At 42.6% G+C, this 24674-nt stretch overlaps 1 protein-coding gene across 1 annotated transcript in view; it reads right to left on the reverse strand.

Annotated features, from left to right (window-relative positions):
- Positions 1-24674, reverse strand: part of hcn4 (hyperpolarization activated cyclic nucleotide-gated potassium channel 4) — a gene marked incomplete at both ends in the record, with an annotated part of 304555 nt that overhangs the window by 38778 nt on the left and 241103 nt on the right. Inside the window, 2 exons of the mRNA XM_084337727.1 lie at positions 9688-9928; positions 10433-10579. Of these exons, the coding sequence (XP_084193853.1) occupies positions 9688-9928; positions 10433-10579 (388 nt within the window). The remainder of the gene's footprint in view (positions 1-9687; positions 9929-10432; positions 10580-24674) is intronic.

A 24674-nucleotide genomic window follows, 5' to 3' on the forward strand; every position in this document is an offset into this window, starting at 1 on the left:
AGGCGGGCGCCACCATCTTTGCCTATTTACCCAATGCAGCACTTCTTTTTCAGCAAAGTGTAATAAAAGTGCAATAAACAAAACGGATACATTCACTGTGTGTTCTGCTCTCTCATTTGTTGATGAAACAAAACTAACATCAACACAAGTGACCACCAAGAGCGGATAGTTTAGTCTCAAAAAAGATCGGTGACTTTGTTAGCTACATTGTTAGCTGCATGCTAACGTGAATGGAAGATGCCATTATAACAGTATAGCATTGTGGCTAGAAGCTAACGTTAGCTCACGCTAGTTAGCCAGCACCAAACTGATGATATCGGGAGCTATCAGTAGCTAGATAACATTAGAGACAACGCCGTGTGTATTAAACAAAGGTGAATAGATGACTGGGCCATTTTGTTTAATGCTTGTTAAGATTGAAAGAGGAGCTCTGAGCTAACAGCAGGGGTGCAGTGCTGGGCATACGCGGTCAAACGACGTTTGGGCTTCGTCACTGAGGCCGAAGTGCGCGCATCCTATTATTATGCAAAGTCTAGGTGATAAGTGCCGGCGCGACGACACAAAAATGACTCGTCGCGCCGTATACCCCGGCCGCCGGCACTTATCACCTAGACTTTGCATAATAATAGGATACCGACAACCAAATACAAGCCCTGTAGGTGGGGGGTTGCTTGATCTCCCGACTGCAAGGATGAGACAAGGTGTATCATCTGTTCTGTGCGCAACCGAGGGAACATGTATGCGCGGGCGTTTGGCCTTCGCCCATATTACGACTGCACCCCTGGCTAACAGGGTATGATAGCTAACGCTAGCTCATGTTAGCCAGTGGCAGTGCTCGTGCAATCGGTAATGCTAGCAGAATGAATGGATGTAAACTTTATTTAACATATTGCATAATGGGTACAATACAATACGGCTCAATACAAACAATTGTTAAGGGAATGCAGACTGTTGTAGCTTGGACTGGGGTCCTTATAACAATAACTTGACAACACATGGAAGCTGCAGCTATTTGGGACAGCTCTGTTCAGCTCAACACACACACACACCCACACACACACTCTGTTGTCACCGGAAGGGGCACGCAGATGGTATCTACTGCGCATGGGCGTTTTCGCAACAACGGCTCCGTGCAGATTACACGTCTGTTGTCGGCGAGTTTTGGTGCTACTCCAAAACGGAAAACACAATTTAGCGTTTTTAGTAGGGCCACAACGTATCCGCCAAAAAACGCATTTCTGTGTAAAAGGGACAGCAAACGTATTAAAAAACGTATAAAAACGAGCACAAAAACAGTGTGTGTAACAAGGGCCTCAGTCTGACTCTCCTCCGCCGTTGCAGACAGGAGTGTGTGTGTGTGTGTGTGTGTGTGTGTGTGTGGGGGTGTGTATGCGACCGAGTGAGTGTGCCAGACAGTGTGAGAGAGTGAGCTCTGCAGTCAAAAAAAAAGAAAAAAAAAAAGCAAATGAATCAATCAATCAATCCGCGCGATTTTTATTTTGTTCCACAATGACTCATGACCCATCAATTACACCATCCAACATTGTTTAAGCAACTAAGACATTCGCTGTGACAGAATCGGTTTATATTTAGTCGTTATGACGCTATCAACATATCCATTCAGTCCAGTCCCGGCACCATGGGCGGGCATTAGGGGGCCGGGCCCGCCCACTGAGTCAGCTGTGCCCACCCTGGTAAAAAAAAAAAAAAAAAGAAAAAAAAAAAGTTTTTTATTATTTATTTTTATTTTTTTTCAATCAAAGTCAACTATCCAAATTCTTAGTCGGGGACAGCCCTAGTGGGCACTGATGTCAACAACAACACTACTGAAGCTAGCACGGCACTCTGTGAGAATTCGTTTTCTACCCTCAAGAACGTCTTTACAGAACATCGCCTTAGTATGCTTCATCGACGCAAGGCCAATTTAATTCAGTTGGCATTTGAGAAGGACTTAACAAAAAAGTTCAGGAATGAGTGGAGGGGCAGTGTTTTAAGAAGATTTCACTCTGTCCCCAAACATCGCTTGCCTCTCTACTTATGATGGTGAGTAGCCTGTGGAGGAATTTTGTTTGCTTTTTTATGCACCTTATTTTTGTCAGTTCAGTTCAGTTTGTCAGTGAATTCAGAAGTGTTGAATAAATGGAGACTTTTCAAAGATATAGAATAGAATAGAATAGAAATGTATTATCCTGAGGGAAATTTGACAATGCAAATCACTCAACATTAAACATTTAGACAGAACAAGTCACAAATAAGAATAACAAAACAAATGGCCTAAGAATAGAATAAAATGAAATAGAATAAAAATAGAATAAAAGATACAGTAAATAAATACAGTAAAAATATACTGACGTCTACAGTAGGTGTAATAATGCACAGTGCTGTTTAAAAAGTAAGAGTCCAGGAAGATGGTAATTGTCACTCTGTGCTCAGTGATGCAGTGAGGCACAGTGATGCATTGTATAGTCTGATGGCTGTCGGAATGAAGGACTTCCTGTGCCGTTCAGTGCTGCATTTAGGTAGTGTGAGCCTATAACATGCTCCTCCTGTCAGCCAAGTCTGTGTATAGTGGGTGGGAGGGGTTTTCCCTGATGGCCTGGAGCTTAGCAAGGTTCCTCCTCTCCGCCACCCTCGCTAGAGTCCAGCTCCACCCCAACCAATGGCATCCAATGTAATAAAAAAAGTCAACCAATGAACTCGATTCTTGTACCGGATCTCCTCTCTGGTAAACAAGAATACCCTGAAGACTCTGGCAGGAGCACTCATTCAAGGGTACTACGACTATGCGTGCACCTCATGGTACCAAAGCACCTCAAAGGCGCTAAAAACAAAATTACAAACATCTCAAAACAAACTGGTCAGACTACTGCTTGACCTTACTCCTAGAACCCACCTCACCCCTGCCCACTTTGACAACCTAGGATGGCTTAGAGTAGACGACAGAGTACAGCTTGCAATGGGCCTGGTCTACAAGATACACTACGCTACCCATTTACATGTCAAAATACTTCCCAAAGGTCAGTGAATACCACGATCACAACACCAGAGGGAGCTCCACAAATCATGTTAAACCCAGATTCAGCTCAAACAAGGGACTAAACACGTTTCGCAATTATGCCACATCAATGTGGAACGCCCTACCCAAAGCTGTAAAGGAATGTGAATCACTACCCACTTCCAAAAACACTCTCAAAGAACACCTACGGGAGACTGCAATTCGGAACTGGCCCCTACAAATGTCCTAACCCAGTTGTACAGTAAATGACCAAGTATGGCTTTGTCAGTATTCCAATGTACAGTGTACAGTGTCCCCCCCCCCTACCCAACCTTCCCCCCCACCTCCAATGGACAGCCCCCACCCACCCACCCAACCCCACCCCACCCACCCAACCTCCCCCAATGTACAGTTTCTACGTCAAATGTATATACACTCTTTTTCTGGACACTTTTTGTATCACAAACAGTACTGTATTTTCAAATCTGATATGTCATAAATGTATAGATGTAGCAGTACTGTCTATCTGTATGTCATGTATGTCATATATGTTATGATGAATTGAAAATGGGGGACCCTGATGTAAACAAGACGAAAGTCTTTCTCTGGTCTGCATCCCCTTAACAATTGTATGTATTGAGCTGTACTGTACTGTACCCATTCTGCAATCTGTTAATAAACTTTTCAATCAATCAATCAATCAATCAATCAATCAATCAATCAATCAATCAATCAATCAATCAACCACGCTACTGGCCTTCTTGACCATCTTATCCAGCCTGTTTGTGTCCCCTGCTCTCAGTCCGCTGCCCCAGCAGGTCTGTTATATATATCCGTTCAGTCTGTTTTTGTATAAGTGAAAGTTCTTAAGCTAGAGAGAAATTAGATTTTTCAATTGCCTCTCTGCTGTTTAGTTCAGCACCGTGGGCAGCGCCAAGCAAGCCACAGCGCCGCTGTCCCAGCTGAAACGTATAAAAGGGAACCTGTGTTGAAAAACCATTGTGCCCTCCCGAGAACATTTTATGCCCCCCCACTAATTTGTTTCTGCAGCCTGGTCTGATTCAGTCCACCCTCACTTAAAACAGCGCACTTCCCAGTTGCTTCTATAGAAAGGAGAAGTAAAATTTAAAAAGAAATTGCAAATTAATCAATTTTGTATTTTGTTCCACAATGACTCATGACCCATCAATTACATCATCCAACATTGTTTAAAGAACTAAGACATTCGCTGTGACATAATCGGTTTATATTTAGTCGTTATGACGCTATCAACATATCCATTTGTTAAAGATTATTGTCCGCCATCTTGTTTTTTCCTAGAAATCCGCACGGCGGAGTGATTGTAATTCGGTTGTGGGCGGGTCCTGGGACCAGGAGCGTGGAATTGTGAAGGATACATACGTGTAAATTGACTGTTTCAGCCAATCAGAATCGAGAAATGTGCATGCCGTTGTATAATAAACGATAAGTACTGTCCTCATGCCAATATGTGGGCATAGACGCCTGCGCAATAGAGCAGACGATGCACGTGCTCTCCCACTATTGAACTTGGGGGAGCAAGGATATGATCTTGCTCCACCACTTTTTGATCATATGAAAAATATGATATACCCCCCCCCCCAATATATAAATATAAGCATAACTACGTAATTTCAATCAAATTAATAATACGCAATGACACTTAATAACACGTTTTTAAGTTTCCAAAGATTGCGAACCCCCCCCCCCCCCCCCCTGCCCCATTATGGTTTGATCCAGTTCCTCCTATCTCCAGCGCATAGAGCTTGGCTCACTGCCTCACAGCGCTGGCTGCAGGCAGGAGTCAGTGTAAATATCAAAGCCCACAGAGTGTGTCATAATATTGGAGGCAGGCAGGCTTTTCCAGTAAGTTGTTCAAATAAAAGGATTATGTTAGACATAAGTTACTATTGAGTGGTAGTAGAACTTCTACGGTTCTACCACGCAATACATAAAAGTGTTTCACGGTCCCGAATTGCGATCTGGTCAATCATACGGTTTCCTCGAATAAATAATAATAACGTTTCCCTCTCTGGTTGGCGTTAGCTTTAGTGCTAGCCGCTAGCTAACGTTATCTAGATATGTGGTGTGAGCTCAGCTGGATGACGTTGACTTCATTTCCAAACGTTAACGCTATCGCTATCTATATGGCAGACGAGCAGGGCCGGATTAACGACGGCCGCTGCCCGTGGGCCTATAGTGACGAGGGGCCTCCATTTTTTTTTTTTTTTTTTTTGAGATCGATGTCATGATTGTGCACTGCAGACTCAGGGAGGAGGCAGAGAAGGAGAGAAAGAGACACAAGATTTACAGGTAATGGAAATATATATTTTTTTCTCTTTCTTATTAAAAACTTGGCCTATTTGAAAGGAGATTGATTTAATAAAAATGAATGAGCGAAAAATCAATATACAGTGTATATACATTATAATATATTATTATTATAGTAATTGGCTATCATACTGCAATATAAACTGAGTTTTATAGTGAAAAGAGCAGCTTTATTGGTCAAGATTGAAGGCTCTATATTGCAGGAAATTGCACGTACAGGTTCATTACATTTTAAAAAAAAACTGCCATGGAGGGGGTCGTGCCGGATCCCCTCCAAACCACCCCTTGCCTGTCACAAAAAAAACAAAACAAAACAAAAAAAACAAAATAATAATAATAAAAAAATTTTTTTAATAAAAATAATATTCTTGCACCCCCACTTTCAACTATAACTAGGCGGCCATGTATGTGGGTGGTATTCCAACATGCCTATTTCACGTGGCACCCTAGAAACACCACTTTGCAATTTTTTATCAACACAGTTCTATATAGCTTTTAATGGATTTGATCAAGGCAGGACTATTATGGAATGTAGATGGGAGACGTGCTTTGACTGTCCCATATTATGCTCGCCTTGTGGATTGTTTGCTTTGTCGCTATAGATTCTCCTATAATGTTGATGTTACATAATGCTTTATATATGGATTCTTATTCAATTATGTGATGATTTGGTTTGTGTTAAGTTGTAGAGGAACATTTGTATACTCTTGCGCTGAAGTGTGCTTTGCTTTTAACCCGTTAATTTGTTCTGTGAAATAAAAGGAAAAATATGTTTTTTTTGTGTCTGTCTTGCGTTTACTTCCCTCTTTGTTCTTCCCCATTTTCTAATAACATCTCATGTAAGCCCCGGTCTCAGGGAGATTTATCCACCTACACTCGAGTTTTGTAGAGTTTAGTCAGTGTCAGTCAAGGTCATTCGTACTTCTCATCACAGTTAGGACAGTCGAAACCCAATCAATCTTTCGCCGTCGACTAAAAACACACTTCCCTATAGCAAAATCAGGAATAGTTGACCTTCACCATAAGAATGACTATTCTGACACAGGTTCCCCTCAACTACAGTATAGACTGTTAATAGATGACGGGACCTAAGATGGGTTTACACACTGTACCAGGAGAACTGTAGACCAGGAGTTGTGTTACAAGAGAAGTGATTCAAAACTAAAACTTTGTTTGTAATGACAGCTCCAAGGATGCTTTCTGTATGATGTAACTAATCACCCGCAGTATTCAGGTGTGATTTTGGCCCATCAGTATCCTTCTGACTCCCTGATCAAAAATGTTGCGAGTAGCACCTGTGCATGGCCGGTTGATGATGGAGTGATGTTGCTTCCACTTATGGATAATGCCCCCAATGGTGCTTACTGGAAGATTCTGAAGTTGTGAAATACGTCTTTAGCCAATTCTATTTTCATGATTTGCAACAATCTGTTTGTGAAGGTCTTGAGAGGCTAGCCCTTTGCTTTTACACATCAGTTGATGTTTCTTGTGTGGCACCTTGGTAACAATTTTTTATTTTTTTTATAGCCCATTAATATATTCTAAGGAATGCAATGTTCGCTAGCTTACCAACGTATTTAATTCGCTGTAGCTGAGTACTGAGGCGGAAGTGACAATTTTTCAAAGTAAAAGAAAACAGCTTTTTGCGCGACGGATAAATGCAATTTCACGGAGAGAATATGTCTGGTGGCCATATAATACTGTATTATAGCTTACTTGAATGAACAATCTCCCTCCCCACTTTACCAGCGTATTTGAAATTCACAATAAAGTCTCTCTCAGTCTCGCGCCGTCCCAACGTTGACAGTGGCTCGTCTGTTATCGACACAAAGGCACAGTGATGAATGAGGAAGTCAATAGACCGCCGCCGGTCGACTTTGCGCCTCCTGGCGGCATAAAACAGAACAGCAGCCTGGGTTCCTAATGAATTCCAATGACGTGACATCACCATGTGCCCCTCGCGGCAAAGTGTCCATGAAAACTAAAGGCTTCATCTGTATGCATGTGCACATGCTCCCTCTAACGTTAGCGTTAGCCTGCCTAGCTGTACGCTAACGTTGGAAATATCTGCAGCAAAGAATAGCCACACACGTTCACATTGGAAACAATGTGATAATGTCACAGAAGGAAATCATCTCAGGTATCTTCGTTGATACGTCTGCACTGTGAGTTTGTGGAAATTACCTCCAATTGCAGTAGCAACAGCTGTACTGTATTACTGTATTACTGATGCTTCTCCATTTAGCCTAAAATAGATTTGTATGGACACTATGCCTGAGTGGAGCGCTGTACTGTTACAGCCACAGCCAGGGCTTTTCTCTCCCCTGTCTGTCAGCAGGTTCCCAGGTCCATACATGACCCTCTTCCTGTTCCCACCTCACAATCACTCTGTCTACCTGGGCCGGCCTACTCACCTGAGAACCCTCACATCATCAAGGAGCTGGGATAAGAGGCCTGCACTCCTGGCACTCGTTGTCAGAGTGTTCCCGTGGTATAGGACTCTATTCCAGACGTGGTGTGGAGTGGAATCATGTTTTTTTTGTGCCCAGTGACTATTGCTTTATACTAACTCTTGTTATCTGATGTCCAGGACCTCACTTCCCCGAACTACATCTTAACCATGGATCCTCACCAGCCTGAACCACCATGGACCACACACACACACACACACACACACACACACACACACACACACACACACACACACACACACACACACACACACACACACACACACACACACACACACACACACACACACACACACACACACACACACACACACACACACACACACACACACACACACACACACACACACACACACACACACACACACACACACACACACACACACACACACACACACCTGCTTGTGGAGTGCCACATATCCCCCTGTGCTGATCCAACACCAATTCATTTCATGAATGGCTAACTTGTGTTTGCTAACACACTCCCTATGGCTGTAGGCTTAAGTTTACCCCCCCCCCCCCCCCCCCCCCTGCCCAAGCCCCACCCAACCCAAGAGCAGTGGGGCTGCCAGGAATGGCAGCAGGGTAAATGGAGTCCAAGGCACAAAGCCTTTAACACATCGCAGGGGAAATGATTTTAGATCCAATGCTTCAGATTAATGGGAGCAAAACCAGCTCTGTTCCAAAATGGATGCATTTGGAGGCTCAGAGTTATCATTTTCCTGTTTAAGTCCAAATAAATGTTTAAACACAGGGATGACGACAACAAAGCAAGATATGGCACCATCGCCCCTTGGCAAGGGAGGGCTAGCGGGAGGGACAGCTTGGGGGATGGTATTGAAGAAAGCTGGGGCTGTTGTGACTGCTGTGACATGTTGATTAATCTTGGCATGGGCAGAGATAGATTGCTTGCCATCTTTCCATTATTCCCCTGCAGCCCGCCCACCCCCCTCCACCCGCCCACCCTGGGGAGAGGCCACCGAGATGGACCCTAGCAGGCAAGGCGTAATTAAACTTCCACAGGCAGGTCATATGCTGTTAAATGCTTGGCCGCCGTTTCTCATTACTTAAACAGTGTCGTTTAAATGATACGCTGTCACCTGGCAAATTAATTGGTATTTGGTAAGAGCAGAATGGCAGCCTTAACTCCTACACGTCATACAGTCTCCGGGACGATGAGGATACTTAGTAACCCCCCCCCATAGGAAAGAACATGTAAGATATTGCTCTCAAGAAGGTACTGAACGAGATCAGTGGCAGTTTTTAATGTTTGGTCATTATTAGCATGGTGTTATTCACTGTCAAAGATGTAAAGAAAAATCATAATTCATATTCTCCTTTGTTTCATCACAATTTAAGCAAGCCTAGTAATAGACACAGTATTTCTGACACTGTGAATACATTCCCTGAGGTCCATAGATGTCCCTAGATACCAAGAATATGCAAATGGACCTTATAGAAGTGGAGCAATCTTCCATTTACCTAGGTATATATTTTAGGCGGATTTTCACCATGGGTGGAACAGGTTAACTCCATTACCGACTGCGTATTGGCAATTAATAAATGGATGAGTAAAAACGTCCTAAAACTAAATGAGAACAAAACTGAAATTCTAATTATCGGGCCGAAATTAAAAAAGAAACATTAAGAACCTGGGAGGATTAACCCCTTGGATCAAATCGGAGGTCACAAGTCTTGGGGTTATCATAGATTCAGAACTAAACTTCAATTTTGATATTAATAAAGTGCATTTGATGCAGCTGAACGTGAAGTCCTGAGAGGTGCATCTGTAGTTACATCATGTGATAGTTCCATTAAAATATGGAAATACCATGATACTTTTTTGTAAGGGTGATGAAGGGAGATTCTTACCCCCAAAGTAGGAGCCGTCTGAGAGCTTGGTCTCCTTGTTGCCCTTGGTGAGCACACTGACCACACCGTGCTGGATGAAGTACATCTTCTTGCCGATGGTCCCCTCTCTGATGATGTAGTCCCCGGGCTGGAAGACCTCAAAGTGCAACTTGGTCAGCATGGAGGTCACAAAGTTGGGGTCAGCATTGGCGAACAGTGGCATGGAGGCCACCAGCTTTCTACAGTTGAAGTTGACAATTTCCTGTGAAGAGAAAGAGGGGAAATTACAGTCAGTTAGAGAGTGAGAGACAGGGAGAGAGAGGGATACAGAGAGTGTGTGAGAGAGGGGGGGATAGCATGAGAGAGAGACAGAGAGAGAAAGAGAGTGAGACAGAGAGAGAGTGAGAGAGAGAGGGAGAGAGAGGGAGACAGAGAGTGTGCGAGAGAGGGGGGGATAGCATGAGAGAGAGACAGAGAGAGAAAGAGAGTGAGACAGAGAGAGAGAGAAAGAGAGCGAGGCAGAGAGAGAGATAGACAGCAATAGAGAGAGAGAGAGAGACACACACACACACACACACACACACACACACACACACACACACACACACACACACACACACACACACACACACACACACACACACACACACACACACACACACACACACACACACACACACACACACACACACACACACACACACACACACACACACACACACACACACACACACACACACACACACACACACACACGTGACCCCACCTCTCGGAGTGGCTCATTGAGTTCTCCCAGGATGCTTTCCTCGTCGAACATCTTGCCCTGGTAACGGTGTTCATAGTAGTCGTGGATTCTCTGCCTCATGTCCGCTGGCAGCTTGTGGAAGGACATGTACTGCTCCACCTGTTTATACTGCAGGCAGGCAGACACACACACACACACACACACACACACACACACACACACACACACACACACACACACACACACACACACACGCACACGCACACGCACACGCACACGCACACGCACACACACACACACACAAATAAGGTCACTCCTCCAAGGCCATAGTTCTGTATAGCGGTGAGTCACCGCCACAGGAACAGCTGCCACACAGGTCAGCCAGGCTACAGTAAACAGAGACAGAAACTGTGTCTCAATTCAGGGAATGCACCCTTCAAAGGCTGCATATGAAGAAAGAATATGTCACAGTGGCGCGACCAAAGCTGCTATTTCCAAGGTTCCAATGTGGCTGGAGAAATGCGGCCTTCTTTTTCCAAATTTGGAGGATTCCAACAGATGGATCCTTTTGGGACAGCCAAGTATCCCAGAATGCATTTCACACCAACTGACAGCGATGGTGGAAGGTTGAAAGCAGTTGTAAAATGTATGATCTAGGACCATTATTATCATAGCACTGAAACTGCCCTCACCAAAATAATCAGTGACCTCAGACTAAACTCTGACGAGAATAAGATCTCCATCCTTATCCTGTTAGATCTCAGTGCAGCATTTGATACAATCGATCACGATATTCTAATCGATCGTCTTGAAAACCATGTCGGTTTCTCAGACCATGTGCTGGGCTGGTTTAAAACATACATCAGAGGGAGGAAATTCTATGTTAAACTAGGAGATCACATGTCTGATATATACGACAACAACTATGGAGTTGCACAAGGGAGTTGCTTAGGTCCTTTACTCTTCTCCCTTTACATGTTACCGCTGGGTGATATCATCAGAGAACATAATGTAGATTTCCATAGCTATGCGGATGATACACAACTGTACATATCTGCTGAACCAAATGATGCAGCGATTAGCTCCATTACAGACTGCTTACTGGCAATAAATAAATGGATGAGTAAGAACTTCCTGAAACTAAACGAGAACAAAACTGAAATTCTAATTATCGGCTCCAAAACTAAAAAAGAAACATTAATAAAGAACCTGGGGGGACTAACCCCTTGGATCAAATCTGAGGTCACTAGTCTTGGGGTTATCATAGATTCAGAACTGAACTTCAATTCTCATATTAGCAAAGTGACGAAAACATCGTTCTTCCATCTCAGAAATATAGCAAAAGTACCACCATTTATTAATCAGAACGATGCTGAGAAGCTAATTCATGCATTCATATCCAGCCGGTTAGACTACTGTAATGCACTTTTCACAGGTCTCCCTAAGAAAACCACAGAGAGGCTTCAGCTAATCCAAAACTCTGCAGCCCGACTGCTAACTAGAACCAAAAGGAGAGAGCACATTAGTCCAGTCCTAGCCGCTTTACACTGGCTTCCTGTAACATTTAGAATTGACTTTAAGGTCCTTCTCCTTACATACAAAGCTCTAAATGGACAGGGACCTAGCTACATCGCCAACACTCTAATAAATTACACACCAGCAAGAACACTGCGATCATCAGCTGCTGGACTACTAGAGGCTCCCAGAAGCAGTCAAAACAGGATCGGTAATGCAGCCTTTATCAACTATGCCCCAAAACTATGGAACAAACTACCCCAAAACATCAGGGAAGCCAACTCGCTAGACATCTTTAAAAGACAGCTTAAAACCTATCTCTTTGCTCAGGCATTTCACTGATAGATATCTGCTACCACCTAGTGGCAAGAGGAAACATCAGGGATATCCTGACACAACTTGTATTTATTCTTACCCTGCCTACTCTTTTACACTGCCTATCAAATTCATGTGTCGGTTATTGCACTTTTTACTTCTTACTGATGACTATTTTTAAACTGAATCATTTTAAACTATTATTATTTGCTAGATCCAAATGTGAAACACTGATTATTTATGACTATTTTTAAACTGAATCATTTTATTCTTATTATTTGCTAGATCCAAATGTGAAACACTGTGATTATTTGTTCATGAATTACAGGAGTATTACTGAATAGAGAGCCTATTAGGATGCTAGATCCTAATGTGAAACACTGTGATTTGCCATATCTTGCTATGCTCGCTCATGCCTGTATTTTTTATGTCCGTTCTATTTTATAATTTTTTGACTATTTTTAAACTGAATCATTTTAAACTATTTTTACTATTTGTGTTACTGAAAACTGTAAGCGGAGAGCCTATTGGGATGCTAGATCCTAATGTGAAACACTGTGATTCTACCTGTCTATCTTTTTATGCTCGCTTATGCCTGTATTTTTTGCTGTCACTTTATTTTTTTCAGGTGAGAAAGTAACCACTTAGATTCTCAAAGTGGTCAGTTCATCCAAATAACGCTGGTTTGGAAATTTGCCTTTTCCAGTGTTTAGCATTGTTTCCTAGCAATGGGGGATTATATCAATGTGGTCTGTGTCTATAATTATCATTTGGACTCATCAGTCTAGTCTCAAGTTCACGAGATATATTGTCATTTGAAACAAGTTACCAATGCATTGTCCCGTGAGATTATGCCCCCCTGTGGCGAAATTAATTAGTATCCCCCTCAATCTTTCGATCTCGCAGACTGTGGGTGACTGTCACTCAAAGCGCTTATGGGCAGAGCCCAGTACAAAACAGCTTGAAATCTTGAAGTGGAATTCTTTTTGAAAAATACTTGATTAAAAATATAAAACAATGCATTTTTTATTGTTCGTTAAAATTGTGATGCTAACTGATGTTGCACTTTGTGACACAAGGGTAAGGGTGGAAACAGCTGGTGATAATAGGATAATAGGAAATCTTCTGTAGACCAGACGGTCTCATTTAACAACGCTTGGTTCGCCGTTCGCAGACTGTATCCTAGAGGTTGGCAGACAAAGATCACAGGACCCCTTTCAGGCTCTGTGTCCCTTGCCTGTTTGTAAATGGATGAGGTTAACAGTGTGGCATTTCCACCGTTGAATAAATTAAAACTGCATTAGTGGCATGGGTGAAAATAAAATTCCCAGGTCGTTTCTTGTCGTCCTGATTGGGGGATATCACTTGGGAACTACCCCGGTTGGCATAGTAACGCTGATGGAAAAACACCTGGCAATGCGCTGAGATAGAGAGGATCTCGCTAATCAGTGGCACTCTATTGGCAGGTCTACTGCTGAGGTGTGTGTGTGTGTGTGTGTGTGTGTGTGTGTGTGTGTGTGTGTGTGTGTGCGCGCACCTGTGGTATTAGTGGGGCTAATTACACATGTGATTAGAGTTGGCGATCACAGCAGGAAGTAACACTGCATTCGTTGACAGCATTGCAATTATAGTCTGACTCCGTACATACATATCTAAACCTACAATACCATGATGCATGTCTTCCAGACATGTGAATGTGGAGAGAGAGAGAGAATTTAACTGAGAGAGAGACAGAGACAGAGCGACAGACAGACAAAGAGAAAAAGAGAGAGAAAGAGAGAAAGAGAGAGAGAGAGAGACATATAGAAGGCTTAATTGATAAGTCTTAGCAAAGGGCTCTGAATAGGGGTGTGTGCAAAGCAGTGGTTGTCAAAGTGGGACCGGGGGACCCTCAGGGGTCCTTGAAGGGATTCCAGGGGGTAAAATGAGGAATAGTTCCACTATAATTTCCTCCATAAGGAACACAATGACATCATGACTATTCTGGTCATAGGTTCCACTCTCTCCTCTAATAATCTCCCCATCTAACAGTATAGACATGGAATTCTGTAATAAAATACATATCTAAAATCTTATCAGACGGGGGACAAAATGTTATCCCATGGGATCCGTGATGGAATCTGTGCTGGTTTAGGGTCATTGACGCGATAAAATAGGGCTGCCAATTATGAACTTGTTTATTTTGATGATTCATTTGAAAAGCTTAGATAAAAAACAAAAACACATTACCCTGTAACGTTCTGGGTTTCTGTCCTCTCCCAGGACTGGAAACCCTACCACCATTTTGGAGTACGTCACCCTGTTCTCTGTAATTAGCACTGATTGACTGTCACCTGTGGTTTGTTGTCACTAATTGCTGAGTGTGGTTTGCTGGGAAATTGGCCATATAGTAATCTCTGGTTCTCTGTCTTTTGTCGGATCTTCAAACAGAACCTGCGAGCAGTCGGCCACAGGACAAGTAATAGACCCTCTTGTCGCTGTTAAAGCCCAACTTGCAGGTTAAACCCTACTCTTCAATTATGGGTAGTTTACATCATTGGTATCTAATTTCATTATTTATTTTATTCCATTTGACGCCGGAAATGCCACTCAGAAAGGGGTAAAAAGGTCCATGCACGAATAACATGCACGCACGAATAAAAAAAAGCTTATCAGAGCTATCAGGGCCATGACGTCACGTCGGGTATCTTTCCCCTACTTCTGATCCACTACAAGGAGATTTAACGCGTGCAGAAAGCTATTTCCTTGATCCAAATGGACGCCTTACAAGACGCAAATGGGTTTAATCGTCGGAGACTTTGATGGACCAGCTACAACTGGTTGAAACAAGGTAGTTATAATGTTTTTAATGTCGTAAAAAAAGAACTACATTTACCACTAGGCAGCCTGTTGTTCAGTACAGCAGCGCTACTGGTCTGTGGGCTGTCGCCTTATCCCCGGGTCATAGTACAGTACCAAGCTGGCTATATCGCTCTGGCTAACGTTACCCGCTAATGTTAGCATTATGTCTACTGTTGTGCATGTAAAAGAGTTTTGGGAACGAGTAAAATGTGTAGGTCCTCTTCTCAGAAATGTGGGGCAAAGCACTGCACACACACCATTTTAAATCGGGTGATGTTAGGAGTTTCGAGAATGCTGGCTAGCAAGCTATGCGCCCCGGCATGTTGATACGATAGTAGCCCCTTTAGCCCCACTCAGTGCATCAGTGACGATAGCTATGAGCTAACTAACGCTACAAGCTCAAACACCTTATAACTACTACTATTGTCGTGTCCATAAGTTCCCTGGCATAATACTTGTGAGGACAAAGGTATACAAAGAGGAGAGAACCATTTTAAATCGGGCATTGTTATGAGTTTCGAGAATTCTGGCTACCAAGCTAAGCTAAGCTACGTTAGCTAACTTAGCTAGCTTCTAACGGTGTATACACAATATATGTACAACGACACAATGATTTTCATTATTACAAATATGGTAACGTTGTGGCTTTTACGAATAGTGGTTAGCTTTAGAGATGGATGGCTATGATCACGGAGCAATAGTGTTTGCCCATTGGAAGGGTGTAGGCGAACAACTTATAAATTGAACCAAAAGAAACAATTCGGACTTTGCAAGAATGTTCATTTATTGGGACTCCATGTCCAAACATTCCGTTATTTGGATAACTGTCATGTCATGTCATCATCAAAAAGGGGCCTAAGGCAAAAGTCAAAGTAGTGCACCATGACAAACTCAAACCATACCACTCCCGTACCCTGTTGGATAATGTCTGGGTCATCGAACAAGCACAAGTCTGGAACCCTGCTGAGGTTCTGCCACCCATTCCAGATACCAGCCTCATCGACTCTGACCTGTTCCTGGCTAATCTGTTCCCGGATACGGCGGACATCCAACTACTAGGAACCTAAAAGGACAATAGACTACCGTATGCATACCGCACCTTGTGTGAATACTGTATACTCACCAGATCATATATTTAGCATTTTAGCATTTAGCATTATTGGATTAGATTATATATTGTAACTATTATTGTAAAAAAATAAATAACTCAGAGGGCATACATACCCTCATCTCGCACCTTGTTGACCATTATACCATTATGCACATGTCCAGAGTTAATTATGTTATGTTAAGCATATTGATTTGTTATATTGTTTACACTGCTTTTTACTACCTGTACCCCCCCCCCCCTCCCCCATGCTGCTATAATGCCTGAATTTCCCCAAGGGGATCAATAAAGGAATATCTTATCTTATATGGAACCGAAAAGGTCTCTAAAAGTGTCTGACTGCATTCACAATGTTTATGTCCTTTTCCCCGATTTGTAATGTTTGAGGACATAATACATCATTCAAATGTGTTGCTTGTTTTCCGATGTTTCAAAGATGTCACGTAGACTCGATGGTGTGTGAAGACTGAACAGTGTGATTTCCATGCCTTGATTGGAAGGGAGTAGCGTGAAACGGATCAAAGCACACAGATAAAGATTAGGGAATGTTAGCTTGTGAAGACACTGTTGACCCTTTGAACATGTAATGCACACACTAAAACCCTGGGCTGAATGGAAAATGAGACATTGACACCGCAAAGCTGGGCTTTTACTTTGATCAGTGCTGCGTGCAGCGTACGTGCAGACTGCTCAAGAGCAGGTTGACCTCAGACATCTCCCTCCCTGTTATCTGAATGTACTGTACTAAAACCAATCACCGCCTTCTAATGCAGAGGTTTTTTCTTTTAAATGTGTTAAATGTCGCGGCGCGATCGTTCTGAATAAATTGTGTTGAAAATAATACACATTTCCACTCAAACTATGCAGTAAGCCTTCCAGGTGTACAATCTGAGATCTGCACTAGGATTTTGAGAACGTTCTAATGATGATGGAAAAAACGAGCTACTGACCATTCATCGACAGTCATAAGTGTGTTGTGCAATTTTGCAGGTAAAAGTTCATTTGTAAGTTGAACTGATTTAAACATTGACCAAGCAAGCTTGGCAGAATTCCTCTTTTCAAGGAAGGCGAACAGTCCGCCACAATGGACCTGTCTCAAACCCTGCCCTCTTTTCTTGATCCTCCAATCACAACTGTTGCTTACCTCGGACAAACCAAGTTTGTCCGAGGTAAGCGACAGTTGTGATTGGAGGATCAAGAAAAGAGGGCAGGGTTTGAGACAGGTCCATTGTGTAACAATTTGTTCAACAAGTGTTCTTCCAGCACGCACACCACGAGCACAGGAGTGACATAGGGACAAAGACTGCACTGGAGCCGCGTAAACATGCTCTTGATGTTCAAATTGATTGGTCTAAACCAGTGGTTCTCAAACTTTTTACACCAAGTACCACCTGAGAACGTAGCTGGCTCTCCAAGTACCACCATATGACCGACGTTAAAATACAGTCTATTCGGCTATGCACAGTTCATGCAGGAGGCAAATGTATTCCTAATACCATTATTTATTGTTAACTTTTGTCAGACAAAGGGGTAGCACTAGAACTATCAAACTCTTCCACACAACTCATACAATGCAAGGGGCATTGAGGACATAATAACATTCTCAGAAAATTAAGAACGACTGTATTTCAGCAAATGTACTTAATTCTCTCTCTCTCACACACACACAGCAAGCAATTTTCCTTCATTCTCTCTCACACACACACACACACACGCACGCACGCACGCACGCACGCACGCACGCACGCACGCACGCACGCACGCACGCACGCACGCACGCACGCACGCACACACACACACACACACACACACACACACACACACACACACACACACACACACACACACACACACACACACACACACACACACACACACACACACACACACACACACACACACACACACACACACACACACATTCAGGCTGGGAAATATAGTGTGAAATATAGCCCCAGTCAGGCCACTTTCTAAGTGGGGGTCCCCCACCAGGAATTATTTTGTTACAAAGACTTAATTTCCTGCATTCTGGTGCAGGAATTTTTGAATTGTTACCCTTTAAATGCCAGTGTTTGTGATGGGCATCACAAATTATATATATAAAAAATAAAAATAATTAAAAATAATAAATATATATTTTCGAATTGTAACCTTTTAAATGCCAGTTTGTGTGATGGCATCACAAATTATTGTTAAAAAAACACAAGTAAAATATTTTCAATATATCAAATGCAAAGTAAATTTTTCTGGGGGGGATTATTACAGGCTAGGCATGTGTCAATGATTAGCAACAACACAGATTTTGATGGATTTTTTGTTTTTTGTAATGTCAGATGTAACAACAACTCTTCAGAAAAGTGGGAGTATTTCATTTTTTTCTGACATTACAAAAATCAAAAAAGGAACATTTATGATCAGGGCTGTAAGTTGTAAGTTGAATAAAAGATGTATGACTGTTTAGACTGCATTACTCTCTGTCACAGTGATCTCCTGGTTGTTCCCCACTTAGGTTATCTAACTATCTGCAACTAGAAACACTGGCCTGGCCTGCTTCTAAGCTCAGTGGCCTGACTGCAAAAAAAATAAAAAATAAAAAAAAATAAAAGAAAATGTAATTTTTTAATTTTTAATTTTTTCAAGTACCACTAGCAGTACCACCAAGTACCACTAGTGGTATGCGTACCACAGTTTGAGAACCACATCTTATTCTGCCTGTCAATCAAAGGAGGTTGGACTCATTACAACTTCGCCAACACCCAAAGTAAAACTTAGAGGTGCTATAGATAAAACATTTATGTAGAGTAATCATTCAAAAGAATAATAATACATCCACAGAGCTTTCAGAAACGGTGCGTAATAAAAGTATTGCTTTTCCCCCCCAAAAATGTATGTTGTTGTTTACATGTTGCGCAAATGTATCCCCCCTCTACTTCCCATTTCCCCACATAGACTGCACCAGATTGGATAAATGACATGCTGGAGCTCTAGTGTGACATCCAATGGCTGAATGTTACTGTATCTTTAACATGGATGGGATAAAAACATTGCGAGAGGAAAGAAAGCGGTAGAAAATGTACTTTTCAAAGATTATATGCGGTAGGAAATGTATTCAACTTGTAGACTATAGAACAGCAATAGATTATATGAGGTAGGAAATGTATTCAGCTTGTAGACTATAGAACAATAAGATAAAACCGTCTATTTGGGTGGAAATGTAAATGCTGTTTTTTTAAAGATTTATTTTTAGCATTTGTACAGCTTTTTTATGGTCAGACATGACTGACAGAGGAGAGGGAGAACGAGAGAAGATGTGGGGGAGGACATGTGGAGAATCCGTCCGGGAGCGGGAGGCAAACCCGGGTCGGCCGCGTAGGTCTGCTACGCAGTATGCGGTGCGCCACTCTGGCGCCCCTGTGACCGGTACCTTACACCAGTGGTGCTCAATGTGGTGTCCAGGAACCCTCAGGGGTCCTTGAGGAGGGTCCAATGGGTCCCCAGAAAAATGAAGAATAGTTAAATTTCACTATTCGATTCACTAGAAGTGAGCCAAACAAGATAATATATACTGTAAGAGTGACTACTCTTAATAATAGGCTTTACTCTCTCCACCCTCATCTCCCCATGTGTAGGGAGGTCAAAGGTTTTTCTCAAAAAAAAAGGATATTTTTAAAATCGTGGTGAATTGTGAGATGGTCTACAACATAAACAAATATTAATTAAGCTGTTGGTTAAATAAAGTCTAAAAGTTGCGAATGGAAAGAATAATCCCATTTCACATGTTGTAGTCCGGATTTGGGAAAACATTTGAATGCAAAGCCTCGTTGTTGGCTCCTTGTTGGATTTTTTATTGAAAAACACAGACACCATTTCTCCAACCAATCATCAACCGACAATCAACAAGGTTTTTCCATTGTGATTGCATTATGGCAGAATGCTTGACCTCCCTATCATAGGCTTCACTCTCTCCACTGTCATCTCCCTATGTGTGAGCAGTGGTGCAGTCGTAATATGGGAACTGGTAACACGCCACGCCACGTGCACGCGCATGCGCGCGCACGCACGCGCGGGTACGTGCATGCGCACAGAACAGATTTTTATTTTATTTTATTTTTTTAAATAGAGAAGCTGAAAAAGGTAGCAGGATGTAGCCTTCAATATATAAAGAAATTATATTGTCAACAGATATGGTTGAAAAACAAACAATGTTTTAAATGTAATAGTAGTTACAATTTCTTTAATTGAATCAACTTAAACTAGAAAAGTAAATACAAACTAAATTAACAATGTAAGTTACATTGTTAATTTAGTTTGTATTTACTTTTAGTTTAAGTTAATTCAATTAAAGAAATTGTTTTACACACAAACACAAAAGCCAACTTAAAATAATCAGACAACTTGTGTTTACTTGAAGTTTGTGTGTGCATGACTCCTAGTGCACAGCAAGGGAGGTTTGGTGATAAACCTGTGGTGCGCTCACACCCAGGGCCGCATCAGGGGGTGTGCGAGCAGTGCGGTCGCACAGGGCCTCGCGGGAAGGGGGGCCTCGCAAAATAAAAAAATAATTTTTTTTTTTTTTTTTTTTTTTTTTTTATTATTTTTTTAATTTTTAATTTTTATTATTATTATTTTTTTGCGAGGCCCCCCTTCCCGCGAGGCCCTTTTTCATCACAGACCTAAAATCGAGTTTTGCTTATATGCTTATATATTTCACATTAGACACGTTTGTAGAATGTGTCTGACTTGTTCCTGGGTCTGCACCTGGGTCACTATTGGAGCTCTGGGGCTCTGCAGCAGACATACTATTGGTTTCAACGAAGGGAGTGGTTACTTACATCATGTGTAGTACGCCGGCGTGAATCAGCTGCGTTTGACTATTTCGCGCGTGCAGCTTTTGACTATTATGCTTAGTTATGCCAGCCAAGGTCGGTCATTATCAGTCGGTCGGTCACCAAGGAACGTTGACGAAAGGCCTCTCGCTGGCGGGACAAATGGCCGGAGCCTTGTCATGATGCAGTCGGGATATAGCCATGATGATGTCGGCTAGTAGCTAGCTTAGCTAAAGGCTAACTAGCGTTAGCTAACCTAGAGATGCAGCCAAGATGAAGAGGATGGTCGTTTGGCAGATGAACTTCGTCAACTCCACGCGGTTGTCTCCATCCTCTTGGACGTTTGGTGAGTTTTTAACCTATTCTATTAACTCTATTCTATTCCCGCCGTGGACATCTCTCTCTCTCGCTCTCTCTCTCTCTCTCTCTCTCTCTGGAGCTAAACTGGCCGACTAGCTGTTGTAGTACTACTAGTAGCTAACTGTGTGTGGCCTGGTGTCAGCACCTGTATGTAGCCGCATAGCTTGCTTCTGCGTTAGCTAATGGTTAGCGATAGCCTGGTTGAGCTAACTGTTAGCCAGTTAGCTGTTTAGCTACGACGTTAGCTGCCGGCTGCGCTCGGCTGGGAACGTTCGTTTGATGCTATCAGTTAGCCTTGAGTTAGCTGTTAGCTTGTGCTACGACCATTGACATTAGCCGTGAGAATAGCAGGGGGTTATTTTTGTCCCGCCAGCGAGAGGCCTTTCGTCAACGTGGAGACCTGTGTTGCGGCCTTTCGCCCTGCGTTCCTTGGTGCAGGTAAGATTAATGAAAATCATGACATTACCCCACTCTTCCTTCCTTCCCCTCCCGAATGTTTTGTTAATAACGATGTTTTTTTCCAGGCAAAACATATGTTACTTCACAACATTTGGAGATACGACATGTGCTGTGTGTGAATTCATTTTCTTGGTCGTTTGTGTAGCTTGGGTAGCGTTGGGCCGTTGGCCAAAGCTGTGTGTGGCCTGGTGTCAGTAGCCTACCTGGCTAGCCTTTAGCTGTCGGCCATTGGCTCCTTGCTGCTTTGTTTTCTCTGGTATAGACCCTCTTCTTTTTGGATTTAAGTGTTGATCTTTGTCCTTTTGGATCTATGTATATTCATGTTGCCTTTGTGAAGTTATCTTTTCCTTCTGTTTTGTTCTTTCATTAAAAGTTGAATATCCTTTAGGGGGTCATCTTTGCTTATCTCTCTCATACATGCTCTCTCTCTCTAACACACATGCTCTCTCTCTCTCTCTCTCTCTCTCTTTCTAACACACACAGTCTGCCTATGGCGGCCTTTCTCGATGGCTAGGCTGTGCTCGCTGAGTCTGTACCTAGTCAAGGATCTTCAGTCACAGTGCTCAGGTATTCTGCCACTGTGTACTCTCTGTTTAGGGCCAAATAGCATTTCAATTTCTTTCCAATGTGTCTCTCTCTCTGTACACTGTATATTGACTGTAGAACGGGAGCTCTCTCTCGCTCTCTCTCTTGCTATATGTTCACTGTATCATGCCCAGCCTCGGGCAGCGCTATTATTTACGAATATGTTGACTGTATAAAAAAAAAAATATATATATATATATATATATATATATATATATATATATATATATATATATATATATATATATATATATATTTTTTACCTTTTGGGGGTAAAAAAACATCTTTCTAGGAGAGATGAGGTATACCATGTTCTCTACTGTCCTTCATTTCTTCCTCCCAGATGTAGACATCAGCAGCCTCAATCCCATCTCCTTTCCTCCCTCCCTAACCTCCCTGCCTAACCTCACCCCCTCCCTCCCTGCCTAACCTCCCTCCCTAACCTTCCTCCCTGCCTAACCTCCCTCCCTCCCTAACCTCCCACCCTGCCTAACCTCCCTCCCTCCCTAACCTCACTCCCTGCCTAACCTCCCTCCCTCCCTAACCTCCCTCCCTCCCTAACCTCACTCCCCTCATAGAATGAAAGAAGTATGTGCCCTCCAACCTAACAAGGCCACTGGCCATGACAATATCCCCTGAAATTCCTCAGAGACTCAGCAGCCGCCATCACCCCAGTCATCACCCACATAATAAACCTCTCCATAAAACAGGGATATGTCCCCAAAGACTTCAAAATTGCGAGAGTGACCACCCTGCACAAAAAAGGCAGCAAATTAGACCCCGGCAACTACCGCCCTGTTTCTATTCTTACCTCCATCTCGAAAGTCATGGGAAAAAAATTCTACGAACACGAATAGTACCTTGCGGAAAAAATAATAATCTACGAATTCCAATCTGGCTTCAGAACATCCCACTCCACGGACACATGCCTTCTCTATTTGAACGACCACATCAAACAAGAGGTGGACACGGCAAATACTGCAGCATGGTCATGATGGACCTCCATACGCAAGACTGGCTTTCCTTCAGACAACTTAGAAATAGAACTACTGCAGCTGTGAGGAAGGCTAAATCTGATTACTTTTTAGACTTAGTCTCGAATTCCTACTCTAACCCAGCTAAATTCTGGGGTGCAGTAAACCTGTCAAAAAATAACCCTGCTACATTGCCATTGTAAAATCTCGGATCCTCAGGAAATTTGTCTTGCTTTCAATAAACACTTCATTGAGGCTGGGTCCTTATTTGACAGGTTGTCTACTGGGCTGGCTCCACTGGATGTTGACTCTGACCCTAGCCCAATCTTCGATCATGCCTCGTGTGTACCTACATTTTCCTTCCAGCCATTTTCATCTAGTGAAACTCTCAATATCTTGCAATCCATAGACCCTAAGTGTTCTACTGGTGTGGACAATTTAGAAATTTTTTTTATAAAACTGGCAGCCCCTGTCATTTGTGAGCCATTGTAACACATCTTTAACCTTTCTATTGCATCTGGCATAGTCCCGCAAGTGTGGAAATCTGCCAAGGTGCTCCCCTTGCATAAAGTGGGGGATAGGGATAAGATGGATAACTATCGTCCTATCTCCAAACTATCATGCCTAGCCAAAGCACTGGAGACCTTGGTAAACAACCAATTAAAAACCTTTTTCTCAAGTTGCTCAGTGCTAAGTACTCACCAATCAGGTTTCAGAGCAAATCATAGTACTATTACAGCTGTTACTTTGGTCACTAATGACATTATTTCAGCCCTGGACAATGGGAAGCATTGTGCAGTTCCTTTTGTAGACCTCTCAAAGGCGTTTGATACAGTAGACCATCACTTGCTTTTGAATAGTCTAGCTAGCATTGGCCTGAATAAAGCCGCTTGTGCTTGGTTTCAGGACTATTAATCTTCAAGGTGTCAATCTGTGAATTCAGGTAAATTTCAATCTGATTTCCTGCCATTGTCTAAGGGTGTACCACAGGGTTCGGTATTGGGGCCGGTCCTCTTTACAATCTATATTAATGATATTGTTTCTAGTCTTTCAGCACTAGCAGGTTGTCAGGCTCATCTTTATGCGGATGATACAGTTGTCTACTGCATTGCGGATACTGTTCAGGAAGCTATTGTGAACCTGCAGCTTGCGTTTGACACTCTCCAAAATGCTCTAGCTAAGCTCAAGTTAGTGCTTAATGCTAGTAAAAGCAAGTCTATGATGTTTTCTAGAGCCAGGGTTATAGATTATGACATGCTACACCTAACAACAGCAAATGG

This window comes from Notolepis coatsorum (genome assembly GCF_963971535.1).
Source record: "Notolepis coatsorum genome assembly, chromosome: 20".
NCBI lineage: Eukaryota > Metazoa > Chordata > Actinopteri > Aulopiformes > Paralepididae > Notolepis > Notolepis coatsorum.